Raw genomic sequence first — 15,948 nt, 5'->3', positions numbered from 1 at the left:
TCAAGAGTTGAGCGCATGTGACTCTGAAGATGTCATCTTGAGGTTGTCCTGTTGATTATTTATTACGCAGAGTTTCAAAGCTGCTTTAAGCAATGTTTTCATATTAACAATGAACAGACCTTGTGTGATGTTGACGGGCCTTCTTGTGGTGACGAGCCCGAGACCCTTCACCTGCAGTTCCCCGCAGCTTCGTGGAGCATTTTTAGCGTCCCTCTGCTCGCTGATTTGGTTTACGGCCTGCAACTTTTTCTGTCTTCTTTCCCCCTCTTCAGCATCATTTCCAGACACAGCGGGGAGGGGCTTTCCGAGAAAGAATTACTAATAAACACTCAGCGAGACTTTGCCAACACCAGACAGCCGAAGGTAGCGACTGCAGCCGGTGAACACGACGGAGCATTTAGAGCCAGATGTTTCCGAAGAGGGCTGATATATGGAAACCATAACAACCATATGCAAGAAAATTGGAATTTGGAAGTTTACCAAGTGAACAAAAACACTCACAATTGAATGCTAATGCTGCTGGATGTGAAAATAATTTTGCTACATAATGTCATAATATGTCAGATGTAGCGTTTACAGCCGGTTCCACTGACCCACAGGTGGCCAACAATAGCATCAAATGGGAAGGCATGCATGCACTTATTACTAGTGAAAGATGCTGCAGAGGTGAATGTCTGGAGATGGACCGAGGCAGACAACTTGAGGATCAGATAAGCAGCACGTTGTACATCTCTCAGACTCTGGCGCCCTCTCTGAGCTGAGGCTCCCAGAGATTGATTCTGGCTGAGGTCGTCGCCTCGTCCTTCTTCTTCACCCCTTGGAAACCCCGGTGTAGAGTGTGGACATCAACGGGGATTATGTGCTGCCTGTGGCATGTGTGTAGTTCTGTTTTTTTTTTTTTGGGGGGGGGGGGATATGCATGTGTGGGGCCATCAGTAGACACTATGACATTTCATGCGCTTCCATTGAAAAGAGCCACTACACCCTGAATAAACAATTCAAAGTCTTATTGATTTATTCCAAAAGTTTTATCTTGTAGGAAAATTTATTTTTCGGTGTATTTCGAATGTCATTTGCATATTTCGGAAAAATCAGACCTATTCTTGACTCATCCTGAGCGATCTACTCCACATGTTTTTCTGAAGAAAGTGTAAAGCTGGCGCTTTTGCGCGTGAGAAATGTGTGCTGCAGATGCATGGGTACCTCCTGCATATTAACAGATACGTGGCCCAGAACACGCTGCTCTCCTCCTACACACGTGGCGATCGTGTGTGTGTGTGTGTGTGTGTGTGTGTGATGACCAGCGGCTCGTGTCCACCATATGTTTGGCTGTCTTGCCTGCTGTCGTTCCAGACAGCCGTGGCCTCACACGCCTGTCCGTGTTTGTCATGGTTAGCTGGTTACGGTGAGTCGATACTTTCGGATGGGTCTCTAATGATGAATCCTGCCTTGCGGGAATAGATCCTTCCGGTTCATGCCGGATTACAGCATCAATCCCTTTTTAGGAAACTTTTAAAAAGGCTTTAGAAATGACAGGAGAGCAATAAAATGGCCGCCCTGTTATAATGTTCATAACACTAACAGGGCATTTGCCGTGTCCTTCTTTCATTTGTCTTTTTCATTTGAATTTCATCCCAACCACCTCCAGCAGAATGTTTTTGAATGTCTGCTGAAAATTTGGGAAGTTTGCCGCTAACCACAGAGATCCTGGAATGTATTTTCCATTGTTTCACTGTCTTGCCAAGAGTTTGATGAGACCATTGCAACAACTCTTGTGTCAGAAATGGCAATTATGCAGCTGGTTAGTAAGCTCGGTAACTGGAAACTGGCTAACGTGGCTCTGTTCAGTCAATATCCCAAAATGCTGGACTACAGCTTAATAAGTATATGAAAACAAATTTGCTGCAGAATAAAGGCAAACGTTGATACTGGTCTCTGAGAATGGCACCATTATCCCGTTGTCAGTAAAAGCCCATCATCACGGCCGTCGGTCACTGCCACTGCTTCATGTAGCCAGATCACTGCCTGTATAGGTGCGGGAAATTGACGTGTTTATTTCCGACATGTATGATTTACCCTCAACACGCGTGCAGCTGCGCACGCTGCCAGCAATTTTACGCCTGACTGACAAGCCGGCCGGTTTTGTGCATCATGTGTTTGCGTTGCAAAGGGTCACTGAGCAGTGGGACAGTTCTTCAACAGGGATCTGACTCTGGCTGACTGAAATGACTGGCCTCGTAAATAACCGCAGATGAGGCAGAAAAACAGCAACGCCCGTTTACTCCACCTGCTTTTTGTTTTCATTAAAAGGAAATTTTCACTCTGTGTCCTCCGTGCCATTACTGCAGATGTAGGGGTCACGGTGTTCATGCTCCGAGGCAAGTGTGCTGAGCACATTCAATGAAACAGCGCCATGTCGACTGTGGACACTTAAGCGTTCTTGGAAACTGGGGTCACACAAACAAACAGGCAGATATTGTTTCCAGCTGAGGCGCATCGCAAAGCTGTTCCGCTTTTTTTGGGGGGGGGGTTGCCTTGTTTATCTGAGTCAGGTGTACGACGGCCTGCGTGCGACATTTGCTTATTAAATCGCAGCGGTGCAAAGGAAGACGTCCCGCCGCGAGACACGGGCGCACTTACGTCCACATTTTGGAACATCAAAGCCTTTCTAATAGGTTTCCCCACGCAGTTTCACTTTTAGTTTTGCCCCGTCAGTTCTACAATCCCTGCTGATACAAACGGGGCCAAATTGTTTTTAGTGTTCCTGCAGTATATAATGGGTGGGGACGTCTGGTCTCCTCAGGAAATTGCTCCCACATCCCAGGCGAAGTGTCACGCCACCCCCGCGCCCTTTTCCCAGACGATGAAATTGAAATACATGCTGAAATGAAACAATAACCTGGATAAAAGCTGCAAAGTTAATGAAACCGTGCACATTTGGGTGACACTTCCATTGGTGATCTTTATGAAACAGGGGAGGAGTAAAAATCGCATGAACCAAAACATTTTCGCCATGTGAGTCACAGAGCAATGCAATTGTGACTTTAGCGGTTGAGTTTGTGTCTGTGTACAAGTGTGTTTATGTGGAGGGGATTTGGAGGCCCTGCAGCAGGGGCCCCGTGGTTCTGTCCTGCCCTCCCCTGCACACGATGAGGCAGTGTTTTTGGACCGAGGCCCAGGACCAAGCCCGAGGCACGCTGCTCTGCTCCAGCCTCTCCAGAGCGCCGACTCTCACTGACATTACATCAGCTGGGGAGACATAGTGGACCGTGTGTGCGAGTGTGTGTACTCGAGTGTGGACGCTCCTTTTTAGCTTGTTTGCTCTGAAGCAAAACAACAAGTGGTCTGCAGATCATCTCCTCTCCCCGGTCCCGGATCTGCGAGGTGTCATCAGCAGGAGTAGAAAAGGGGCACCCGGCCATGGCTGTGCGCATCATACGTGGAGTGGAAGACCTGGTGGCATCGGGCAGCCAGCTCGTCTGGAGCCTGGCACATCAGACCCTGAGGAGGTGGTGCGACCGCGGGCTGATGCCCTGCAGACGCTTCCTAGAAGCCTGGCTCAGGATTGGAAAGTGCTACCAGGTACGGCAGTTCCTCTCGCAGTGGGAGCATAAACGCTCAAATTAAAAAGGGCTTTTTTTATCGATCGCTTTCCTGACAGCACGTGTGATCGATCGCCGCTCGCCAGACGGATTCTTCGGGTCGAATTTGCGCGGCTTGTATCACCTACCGTCTCGCCTTGAACACTTTCCCTCCGAGTGAGGCGAGTCGGTAATTCCTCCCGCTCGGCTCATTAGTGTGTGCCTGTGTTTGTTTGCGTGAGCGTGAGGAGGCACAGGCTGCCTCTCGGTGAGTCATAAAAGCGAGAGCTTTTTAACAGGGGTCTCTCTCCCCCCCACACATGGCAGTGGTTAGACAGCGGCGTGACCTGCTGTTTGGTCTCACTTGTGTTTCTGACGGAAGAGGAGAACTTTCAGGGTAGCCTTCGAAACCCGTCGCTGCTGGAACACCGGAGCGCTTGTGTGTATGGTCCCACGCATCCTTCTCACCTGCTCTCCGATTCGCACGTATTTTTCAAGTCAAGCGGCATGAAATACTTTCATTAGCACAATTTCAGCGTGTTAATAAGGTAATCCACTCCCCGTTTCATCCTGAGTCATGCCGTGCAACACGAAATCCCCTCTGTGACGCCTTTTGAAAGTGCACCTGGTGCTCATGTTTTCTCTGTAAAAGATGTTTAATTTTGAAGCAAGATACCAGAATGCTGCCCCCCCCCCCCCCTCAGAGTCTCACACATCACATTTACACCAGTGTAAAATGTATTCAGAACATGAACGGTAAGCAGAAGTACATCAAGACTATAGCAAGTAAAAGTATAACAACATTTACCTTAAGTATAATCTACACTGGAATTACTATATACGTTAAATTACCCCTGTATGTGTTATGTTATGACGTAATTGCAATCTTTATCGTAGATTTAACACGTAAGGACTTTTTTAATGTTGTAGTTTAATTTTCGAATTGCAAAATTGTCTTCATTTGAAAAGTAACAAGGTCTTCTTTACTATATGATATTTATCTTCTTTACATTGTAGAAAGGAAATACTCAAGTTAAGGGCGACCTCAAAGTTTTTACAGCATTTAGGTATAAGTTTTTGTGTTATGTCCCACCACCGTGTATCCTATCGACATTCAGCCTAGCTTTGTGGTACCTGGGGTTAACAGGTGAGGTGGTTGTAGACCCGATCAAGCTACAGGGTGGGCCCAGCTCAGACCGAGCAGGTGAGTGCCTGAAGGGGCCTGACACAGTCGTGACCTCTCTTTTTTATCATGGTTGACATCACCCTGAAGCACAGGTCTTCTCTTAAGCTGGACTGAGTGCCAGGATAAAACTGTCTTACAAAGCTTCAGCGCTACTTTGCACTGCGGTCACTTTTGCATACTCGTAAAATGATTGCCTCATATGAGCGTATACACTGTCATATTGTTTTTTTTATAAACATGTGATATTTTTTTTCAACTCTTTTGAAACTGGTCATGGATTGACACGAGGAGAAATGACAGAGATAAAGGATTCTGAGTCACATGCGCAGCTTTTTGAAGGTGAATATAAAATGCAATGGCTGCCCTTGAGCTTGAAATCAGACTGGTAACTAAAGGCCTATTGTCTATTCGTCCATGTTTTGACGTCAGTGGTTGACAACAATGCCGCATTGATCGACAGGCTCTTTGGGGGATTGTACCGAGCTGGACAAACCACTGCAATTAATGAAAGGGTTATTATAGTAATTAATCCCTGATAAAACTTAGATAGAACTTACTCATATTTCCCATTGAGGCAATTCGGTTAGAGGTGTGGTTTTTTTATTGAGGGGAGTTCTTTGGTATTCATATTCTTGACAGTGAAGTGTCTTGCCTCTTCTGGGCCAGAGACATGAAGCTATAAAAAGTCCCTGCTGTAAAACTCACATCATATGTGGACTAAAGTGTGCAAATTACCAAGTCAGTGTCACTGTAAATGAAAAACCCTTTGTTGAGTGGCAAGCCCGCTGCCCACAGAGCCATAAATCTCAGTGAGGTTTAGGGCGTTGAACAACAACAATGTGTAAAAGTAGCTTGTGCTGTATAAAAGTGAAATGACAGCTCTGTTGTGGTGCCGAGAACAATATGTCCTGGCGGACTGCAGTTAAGCGCGGTGCCAGAGAGCGTCTTCCCGCCCCGCGGTCGCGCTGGACGTCAACATCATGACTCTCACTTTCCAGCGCACAGGCCGAGCAGTTGGACACCACATGTTTTTCATTGAAGTGGCAGAAATGAAAGGCGCCCATGCAGGACACATTCCTGGGCTGCAAACAGCGTCAAGTAAACACCAACACACACTGCTGGCAGTGAGGTTCCGCCTGGTGCCTTTTGCGATCAGACAGTAGTAATCACGCCAATGCTGTCACCGCTGTAATCTGATCAATGCAGGTTCACAGAGTGATGGAATAAGGAAGCAGCTTTCTTTATGGCACCATGCCGCATCTTTTTCAGATTTTGTACTGAACTCCTCCCGCGACTAACAGGCATAATTTCGACACTTTAAAAGCCACTTTGTAACAGATGAACATGTGATTACAGCATTTGTCAGGTTACTGTGATGAAACTCTATCCTTTTTTGTGTTTAGAAGCTGACAGCAAGCACTGTGGGAATTGGTGCTGTCTGGTTTTTTGTTGTTGCTTTCAGCCAATTTTGATCTGCATTTTGTGTCTGCCACAGTATCTTCCAGATTCCACCACTGGTGGAGCAGCAAAGTCTGGAAATTCAAAATCCACACAGAGGTTGTAATTGATAGATCATTTAAACAGTGTGTCATCAAAATCTGTACAATTAAACACGTTTTCAAAATATCAGAATAGGGGCCCGAATGTTGCCTACCGTTTGATACACTGAAATATTTACTTGAAAATGAATATTGTCCATCACCACACAATAGGACACCTGCCTTGTTCTGTATGAAAGGCAGTTCTGCTGACTGCGACAGGCTGACTCTTAAAACTATTCATTCTAAACAAAAGGAAAGGAAATTCAATTAAACCAAGCAGAAGCACTTCATTGTCCTTTAGTTTGGTTACTGTGCAGGAGAGGAAAACGTGGGATGCGACTTTTCAGGGATTTTCATTAGACCAGTGTTGACGCAGAGGAAGGATGTGTGGGTGAAAAAGACAACGGTGTATATCGGAGCTGACGACAAAGGGAAGTTCAGACTCTTTGGTAATTATTCACGGTGCACTTATAAAGAGCTGATTTATGACTCTGCTGCACTTTTTCATAACGCAAAGTAAGGATGATGATCTTACAACGCCTTTGATCTTTTGGGCCGTGGGTCCCATATGGACACTTGCCTGGTGGCTCTCCTCACCTATTCATTCAGCGCAAAGACAAACATGACATTGAGATGAATCACCGTACTAAAACAGAGGAAGGGCGGCTGTGAGTGGAGAGGCGCAGGTAGCGGAGGAGGCAGTGTGCCTTGACTCTTGCAGCAGCTGACATGTCTCATGTGGTCTTTTTTCTTCTTTTCTTCCCCTAGATGACCGAAGGCCGTCTTTGCCAGGTTCACCTCCTCGATGGCAGGAAGCTGGAGCTGCTGGTGCAGGTATAGTTTCATTCATTTCATTCTCAGCGGGATGTTTCGGGACCAGTATTGGAGTTCTGTCTCGTGTACACTCGAGTACCCCCCTTAATTTCTTTAATAGTACATTCAAATGTTTGTTAGTGTGCAAGTGATCTAAACTCAACTCCTGCGTTTCACCCTCAACTCTCCAGCCCAAGCTGTTGTCCCGGGAGCTGTTAGATCTGGTGGCCTCACATTTTAACCTGAAGGAGAAAGAATATTTTGGATTGTGCTTCATAGATGACACGTGAGTGGATTTTCTTCATACAAGAGGCATTTTAAAGCCAAAAAAAGTCTGAGCATGCACTATTACATTACAATTACATTACAACTTGTGATTTATGTGTTTATTGCTGCTCAGTGGCCAGAATAAGTGGCTCCAGCTGGATCGTAAAGTCCTTGATCATGACTTCACCAAGTCTTCTGGGCCATTGGAGCTCAAGTTCCTTGTGAGGTGAGTTCCCTCGCCGCAAAAGCTTTCCAAATGTGCTGTGTTTTCTCAGGCAGATCAGTCTATACTATTAAAATCTATAAAATCTTATTGTTTTACATATGCAGTCAGAGGTTAGGATGGTAGAAGCCAGTTGTATTGAGAGCTGCATGGCTTGGTCTGGCCAGCAGGTTGCAGCGATGGACCACAGTTTAAGTCCTACTGAGTGACTGACACACTACAGTAGATTGTACACAATCGAGTTTGCTGGTTAAGTTGAAACACTGGCATAATGCATTGACGCTACATTTTCAAGTGAGCCTTGCTGATGAACTCTTCACAGGTTTTACATTGAGAAGATCACCTTCTTGAAAGAGAACACGACAGTGGAGCTCTTCTTCCTGAATGCGAAATCTCTAGTGTTTAATGTAAGTGTTTTCAAGCATTTATTTTCTGAAAGCATGTCTCATTTTTCTTTTTTGTTTATCATTGACAAATTTGGCATGCCCTCGAGTTCCATGTGATTGCACACAATCATTGCACACAATCATTGATTGCCATATGAGCAGATGCCTGATTCAACTATTGATCAGCTACCATCCGCTAAACAGATTTCATTCAACTTGGGGTTGATGGTCAAATGGTCACATGATGATCATGATGTTGCAAATTAATTGTTGTTCTTACAAGATAAACCTTGTCTATAACTTTGAAGTTTTATATTTATAAGATTTACTAAACAAGTACATTTAAAGTACATTGTTGTAGCACATAGCATAAGTGTAATGACCTTAAGCCTCATACAATGTCCTATTCCATCTTTACACTGAATTATTCTCCATACATAGCATTAATGGCATTTTATTCATGGTATGCTATTTGTTGTGGCAATATGCATTTCTGTGTCAATGCTTTACCCACAATAGGTTATTTACATGTTTAAAACTTATATCATAATGCTGCTTTCAGGTGCTGTTGGGAATTTTCCAATATAATCCAAAATGGCTCAGTGTCATGCACTTATTCACTCTGAACAAAGACCAATTACAACAGTAATAGCTTAATCAAATATTACAGACACGGACTTTGTGTTTAGGAATATATTAGGAATAGTTATTGATTTCAACTTTAAATAATCAAAGTAAAATATTGATTACCTGCTGTCCATAGACAGAAAAAAATAATATACATGATATGAATCAAATATCGGCAGAAATGTATTTAATAAGGGTGGTATTAGGAAAATATTAACGTAAAAGTGTGTTGCTGTGGTGGGCAGGTAGTTGCTTAAACGAGGACGTGGAACTTTACGAGGAGCACGTGAATGCGGCACGTGATCAGACGTTGCAGTGCCTTTTTTTTTCTTCTTCTTCTTTTTTTTTCGCGGGGAGAGCAGACTGGTCTCCATGGGAGACGGAGACTGTTGAACCTGCTTTCGGACCGTACCACTTTTCCGACAGGGGCCGTAACCTCAGGCAGGACCCCTCAGCTTACACTTCCCATGCACCCGCGCGTGTGTGTGTGTGTGTGTGTGTGTGTGTTTTCTCCGTTTATAGAAAACGCGACGATAGCTCGGGTGCTGGAAAACCGTCTTTAAAAAAAAACAAAAAAACACCCAACGGTCCGTTTTAACGGCAGCGCCGTCTCCGCGGCAGTGGTTCGGTCGGTAACGGTGGGACCGAGGTACGGGACGGGGAAGATTTGCTCTCAAGTCAAGTGTTTCCCGACTCGCAGCACTTTGTGCGTGGAAGCTTCTTCTTTCTTTTCCCCCCCAACAAACATGCTAATGCGACTGTTTTCTTCTACGACAGGAGACCATCGAAGTCGAGAGTGAAAATGTTTTCAAGTTAGCCGCATTCGCATTGCAGGTAAGAAAAGAGTTTGTTCGCGTGCTTTTGCCACACTGTAAATCCCCCCCCCCCCCCCCCCCCAACTGTGAATGAAGAGGACGGTCCGGGGCAACGCAACATTTGAAAACAGTTGCTCTGCGCTATTGTTAATTAAATGTGACCCTTTCGTATTCATATCTCCACCTAACAATGAGCTCTTTGGGGGGGGGGGGGGGGGGGGTTCTGCTGTAACGTTGCCGTTCCCGCATCGGTTGCAGCTCGCTAACATTTAGCATGCCGGTTGTAACGTAGTGACGCGTTTTCCTCCACTACTTTGACCAACTGCATTATTTCGCCCTTCTTTTCTTTTTTCTTCAGGAGGCCAAAGGTGGTTACACCAGGTAAGACGCTTTCAATATTATAATGTAAAAAAAAAGGCCTTTAATGAAAAACAAACAAACAAACAAACAAACAGAAAGGGTCCACTTCAGAGGTGTCTGTTGTTGTAACATTAAGGTGACATATGAAACACTTGAGATGGCAAGAATCTACCGGCACAGTGTTTAGTTTTTTTGTCCAGTGTTCAAGTTATATGTACCGTCATATCTTGTGGTGACCTAGGCCAGCTCTCAGATCCTCAGGTCCTCAGGTCCTCAGGTCCTCAGGTCCTCAGATCCTCAGATCCTCAGGTCCTCAGATCCTCAGATCCTCAGGTCCTCAGATCCTCAGGTCCTCAGATCCTCAGGTCCTCAGGTCCTCAGATCCTCAGATCCTCAGGTCCTCAGATCCTCAGATCCTCAGATCCTCAGGTGGCTCTTCACTAGTTGTTCTAGAGGCCAGGCGAACAATCTAAGGGTGACCGAGCTCTCTCCATCAGGGCCCCTCGACCTTTGGAACGGCCCGCCTGAGGAGATGAGGCTGGCAGAGTCTGTGCCTTCTTTTAAGTCACTTTTTAAAATAAAAAATCCATTTCTATAGACTTGCTCTTATGTGAGATTGTCTTTTTAGATCTTTTTTTTTGTAATACAGATGTGTGACCTGAAAACCGTGCTTTTGTTGCAATGCTGATTTTAATTGTCTGTGATTTGTATTGGTTTTGTGAATGCACTTTGTGAAGCTACTTCTGAAAGGTGCAATATGAATACAATTATTGTTATTATTATATATCTTGATATTTTTGCTGTTTTCATATACAGCGACACTCATACACACTGTATTGATCCAGAGGCTACAGTTGAAAGCACACTCCACACAATCTACAACGTGTTCGTAGCTGCACCCTGAGGAGGAAGCCGGGTTTTCATTTGTCAGTGTGTAAATAATAGCTGTGTACAGCCAGTTAAAGCTCAACTCAATTAGCTTTTACGCTGGACTTCCCTCGGTTAATGATTTACTTTTTTATGTCGCCCTTGTGATATTGAACCTAACCCCTGCTGGCTCGCCGCCACCCGCTCGGTCCAAAGGTTTTTGCCTTTTTCAAAGCAGAACACTCGTTGCTTTTTGTCGCACAAGTCGCCCCTCGAAGGCAGACCCGCAGATGCAACGTGTCTGCGGTTCAAGCAGAACTTTACGGACGCAGTTCTTTTCCAAATGTTGTGATTCCGATTGCATCATCTCCTCGTGTGACACTACGCTCCACACATTTAAGGGCAAGGACACCGGTGGGAGATTCAGTACGAAACCTCCATAATGTGTTCAATGGAGGAGATGATGTTTTCATAGTGGGCCTTGCTCTCAGAGGCTTGACCTGCTGATAAGGTATGTTGGTTTGCCTGCCACAGGAGTGAAGGGCATTGGCTCCCGCTGGTAAACACTACTGTGTCTGACTGAGCGGCCGAGCAGGTTGAAGCAGAACAACCTGTGTGTTGTCCCTGTGCTTTGCCTCTGAAGGCCTCTCTCTGGCCATTATGTGAACACAAAGATTTGTGCTCTGTAAGGAATTGTGTGTGTGTTGTGTGTTGTGTGTGCGCGCGGTTTGAACGGTGATACATGCAATGCTGAAAATACAGCATGACCCCTCGTCAGCCACACTCTTGCAAAAAAACAAAAACAAAACCGAAAGGCAAAAGTTGGCTGCATCTGCGTGTGCTCATTAACTGTCCTGCACGACTGACCTGATAGGTTTTAATTTTTATTAATTATTACGGCTTTAGTACAGATTTATGACTTTAGTGCTTTGATTCAAAATTACTTCACCCTGAGGTGCTGTGCAGTTTGAATTGTCAGTTAATGTGGGTGTGGATGGGCTGTACTTTGTTTTGACTCTGAAAGCACAATAAAGGACAACCTGCCAACAAATCTAGGAAAAATCAGGAAGAATGGGAGTGTGTCCAAATCTTTTTCTTGTTTGCACAGATACGGTTTTACCCCCCTCTTGCTCTTATTGTGGTTTCTATTTAGTTGTGAGACACTTGGAGCATTGGTTTCGTGTCAGTTAACAACAGTTATAGGAGGATGTGTTTGCTTTTTGGGAGGAATGTGTTGAAAATTGAAAAATAAAGGCGGCGTTTTCCAACTTCTCTTTTAACTTTAGCACAGCACTGGCACCAGCATCTAACACTGTTTTTGTACTGATGCATCCCCCACTGTCCTGTGGCAGTATGTCTCCTTCCTGTGAATGATGTCTTTTATTTCGACTTCTTTGAGAGAACAGGCCCAGTAAATCCCCTCATAAAGCATATGATATAAATGTCTCTCCTCTACACTGTGTCAGCAAAGGGCCCTGGAGCAGAGAGATTATCTGTTGAGGAGTTAGGGAGACCTCCTCCTCCTTAAGAAGGATGAGCCAGGCCCACTGTCCAATGGCAGACAACTTGGCGTCAGGAGGGCTCGCTAGAGTCCCGTTATTGTGGTGGTGGTGTAGGCCAGACCCCTGCTGTGCATTGAATTAATGCACCATCAGGTTTCACATTGTACTTGCCGTGTAGTCCATTTGCCTTGTCATTATGGCTTTGCATCTTGGTCTTACTTTACTGATTCACTAAAATGTTTTGTTGCTCTCACCAACTGCAGATATAATTCACAACTGAGTGTTGTGATAAAATGGATTGTGGGAAAACAGGAAATCTGTTTTAAGAGTAACTAAGAGGGGCTTTTGATTTCCTGGTGCAGTGGTCAACAGCTTCACCGAAATGCTTCAGACATCTTTCTGGGCTGCTATACATTAACAGCCAGTATTTTTTTAAATGAAGTTTGATTAACACAATGTCATGTGTGTTTCTAATTGTATCCACACGAACCAATCTTACACCCAGGCAGTCTTAGACCTAAGTTCTATTTGCAGGTGTAGCCTCTAGTTAGTGGTTCATTCACAGCAACAGGCCCTCTCATTTTGCTCCCTCACATAGTCACCACGTCTCGGCCCTGTGGAATAGCTGACACATGAGTATTATCTCTCCCACACCGAGTAGGCTGCATCGGGCTGGGCTGTACTGGGGTGTAGGATTTGCCCCACGCTGCAGGCTGCCGGGAGATAACAGACGTAGTAATGAATTCCAGATTGCTGACGGGGCGACACGGCAGCAGAGTAGATCACACCGACAGCACCAGGCCCCAGCTACCCATAAAAATGTATGCCATCAAACACACAGCGAGGTGCCGTGGCAGCAAAAAACAGTCAGCCTAGGAGAGGTAGCTACGGGGGAGAGTGTTTCAAGTGCCTCTGACCTTGTAGCTGCTCACCTTTGTTTTTGTTTAGTAAGCGGTTTCGCATAACTGGATCATTATGGTTTTGTCCTACGATGTTATCGGCAGTTAAATCCCATTAGAGTTAAATTGGTGTTCATGAAAGGCAACATAAGGTCAGATGGCTTTTTGACCTACTATCAGCCAGTGCTTCATTTTCTTATGTTGGGGGTTTTGTCAAAGACCTAGCTGGTGCACTAGTTGAGGATGTTCTAATAGTTCATGGTCTAACCTAGACCTCTGAGAGCTGAAAGGCCACTGCCTGATTTTTAACAGCCGTGGGGCTCGTACAGTACCTTTCAATACAGGCAGTGGCTGCCAAGTGCTTGTGAATGGCTTTTGTTCAGATCTCTAGTGGACTGGCCCGTCAAGCCAGGGCCCTTTTTTGTCCGGCAGACACTGTAGACCCAGTGCTCCCGCCTAACTGATGCTGGAGTGACTCATAGTTCACTATCGTAGACCTTGACAGTGACAAACACCACGGTTTGTCTGTACAGATAACACAGGGAGTTGCCGTGTTTATTTTGACATCCAATGCCTGTGTGTAATAGAACTGTACCTGCTGCATCTGTCGTGGTGTGATCACCTGCTGAGCTGTAAAGGAGATCAGTACACTATATTTTACCTACAGTAAAGGGGATAACCGATATGTGCAGTACTGTTGAGAAACTGCATGGAATGGCTTTGATATTTTTGAAATATATTTTTTTTCTGCCAAGCTCCTCAAAAGACTCGCTGTAACTTAAAGGCCCCGCACCTGCTTTTAGAAATGAAGTTTGGCAAGACATAAGTGGAGCTCAAGTTTAGTCTTGGCAAGCAGTATTACTCTTTATACATAGGAAAGATGAAAACAATATCCTGACACTGCACCTTTTACAAAGGTTTGCAAACATGAGTTATTGCTGCCATGATTCAAGATACAAATTCAACCCATACTGTGAAAGCACAAAAGCGTGGAGAGCTGTTCTCTACATATTTGCAGACTTTGTGTTGAGATTCTTGTGTAAATATTTACCTTTACTTTCCCTTATGGTCCACATGCTGGAATGGAAAATTCATTTTAAACGCACAGTATGTAATTTTCTGCTGCTAGGTGTCTGTCAATCAAAACAATACCAAAAGACAGAGTTTGGTAACATCATGAAGTAGCATGAGAACATGGGAGTTGTTGCTCTCCTAGTTAGGATTCCTTCACTGGTAATTGTTCAGGAGGTTTTTACTGCAGAGGTCTTCGAGGTCTTCTCCAAAACAAACAGTTGAAAACATGTGTTTCTCTGACCTGTGTCTATGATCTAATGACTAAAATGATTCATTAAAATAAACACTGATTGCCCAAAACATTAAAACCAATAACGGGCCTTTCTTTGTGGAGTTTGCTAGTCCTCCCCTGTGCCCGTGTAGGTATTCTCCTGGTGCTCCAGTTTCCCCCCACAGTCAAAAAAGGCATGCAGCTTAGGTTAAAGGGGCAGTAAGCGATTCTAAAGCAATACACGTTTTGTAAAAATCAGCGAATATTTCCTCACGGTCCGCTAGCTGTCCGTTATGCAGCGGAAAAAATTGCGGACCGCAACACACAACGCTGTGTGTGCAGTTTGTAAACATCACTCATCGACACCTTGGGAGAAGTGCTAGCGTATAACGTTATGACTCAGGGATTTTGGCCTAGTGGTCAGCGCGTCCGTCTCCCATACCCGATGCTGTGGGTTCAGTGCAGTAAAATCACAACAACAAAGAGAGAGACAAGCTTTCTCTGAAATTGCGTACTGCCCCTTTTATTGGAAACTGAATTGCACATAGGCGTGAATGTGAGTGTGGATGGTTGATTGTTTCTGTATGTTGGCCTTGTGATGGACTGGCGACCTGTCCAAGGTTTACCCCGCTTCTCGTCCAATGTCACATGAGATTGGCTTCCACCTTAATGGGCGAGTCGGCACATAGGTAGCTCATGCGAGCAACTTAATCAGACATTACTCTGACTTTTTACTAGGGAGATGGCAGGGTAAAAGTGTTAAATGACCAGAATGACTTCTTCAGACAGAATTATATTTTTTCATTAATTTGTAATTAGTATGCTCTCATGTGCATCCAAATGACAACTACAGAGAGGGCGGTTGTTCAGGTAGGGACACACTAAAACGTCTAACAACCCACATCGCCAAAGACCGCTTTCTGTGTCTGCTCTTGTCGCCGCTTCAGCCAAACAACCCGCAACACACCGCCACGGCCAACTAGCTCGTACATTCTGTGCCTGCGTGAGATGAAATAACTCCTCCATACCAGCAGGTGGCGGTAGTTTGTATATGTCATTCAGAAAGGGAACCGGATATCAGTTGATCCTCAAAGTATTCATTTTAAACAGACACGTCGACCCAGATTGACAGATAGATGAAGATAATCTGGCTGCGAGCCAACCTCTTTAGTCTTGTGGGTGTGTACTCTCTTGATTTTCCTCGTTTGCTTTCGTACTTCCAATTCTCTTCTCAAGCTCTGATTCACTAAATCTGAACAGCCAACCAGAGTGATCCCTTTCTTCATCGACTCCGACATCGATTCAACATGTTCATTCGGCAGAAAAGCAGCTTATTGACAAGTATAGACGGCCATCAATTTCGACAGTGCGGACACACCACCACTTCGACTATTAACGCTCGTCGACATTCAGATGAGTTCAGACAGCTGACAATGGCTGTGGTGTGAAGCACCCTGTAGACCGAGGTCTGCCTGCCTGCTGAGAACTATATGCCCACCGTGGGAAGTTGAAATTAATGATTTTATGCTGACTGATGCCCGTCTGTTGAGGAGGGAAAAAACTTTATGGATTCTTGGAAATCCCACCGACGTGGCA

At 45.0% G+C, this 15,948-nt stretch overlaps 1 protein-coding gene across 4 annotated transcripts in view; it reads left to right on the top strand.

Moving 5' to 3' along the window:
* The window catches only part of LOC118308891 (FERM domain-containing protein 4B), a 44,691-nt gene that overhangs the window by 10,790 nt on the left and 17,953 nt on the right, over positions 1 to 15,948 (top strand). The window contains exons 1-7 of one of the 4 annotated variants that reach the window (XM_035630321.2): positions 3,334 to 3,582; positions 7,077 to 7,142; positions 7,313 to 7,407; positions 7,522 to 7,614; positions 7,934 to 8,018; positions 9,402 to 9,458; positions 9,798 to 9,820. In XM_035630321.2, coding sequence (XP_035486214.2) covers positions 3,421 to 3,582; positions 7,077 to 7,142; positions 7,313 to 7,407; positions 7,522 to 7,614; positions 7,934 to 8,018; positions 9,402 to 9,458; positions 9,798 to 9,820 — 581 coding nt within the window. In that variant the 5' untranslated portion in view covers positions 3,334 to 3,420. Of the gene's footprint in view, positions 1 to 3,333; positions 3,583 to 7,076; positions 7,143 to 7,312; positions 7,408 to 7,521; positions 7,615 to 7,933; positions 8,019 to 9,401; positions 9,459 to 9,797; positions 9,821 to 15,948 lie in introns of those variants that run through there. The other 3 variants (XM_035630322.2, XM_035630324.2, XM_035630323.2) reach the window with 3 other exon arrangements.

Source organism: Scophthalmus maximus, chromosome 6 (genome assembly GCF_022379125.1).
Source record: "Scophthalmus maximus strain ysfricsl-2021 chromosome 6, ASM2237912v1, whole genome shotgun sequence".
Taxonomy (NCBI): Eukaryota; Metazoa; Chordata; class Actinopteri; order Pleuronectiformes; family Scophthalmidae; genus Scophthalmus; species Scophthalmus maximus.
The sequence above is the reverse complement of the archived record's forward strand: the minus strand, read 5'-3'. Positions and strand labels throughout refer to the sequence as shown.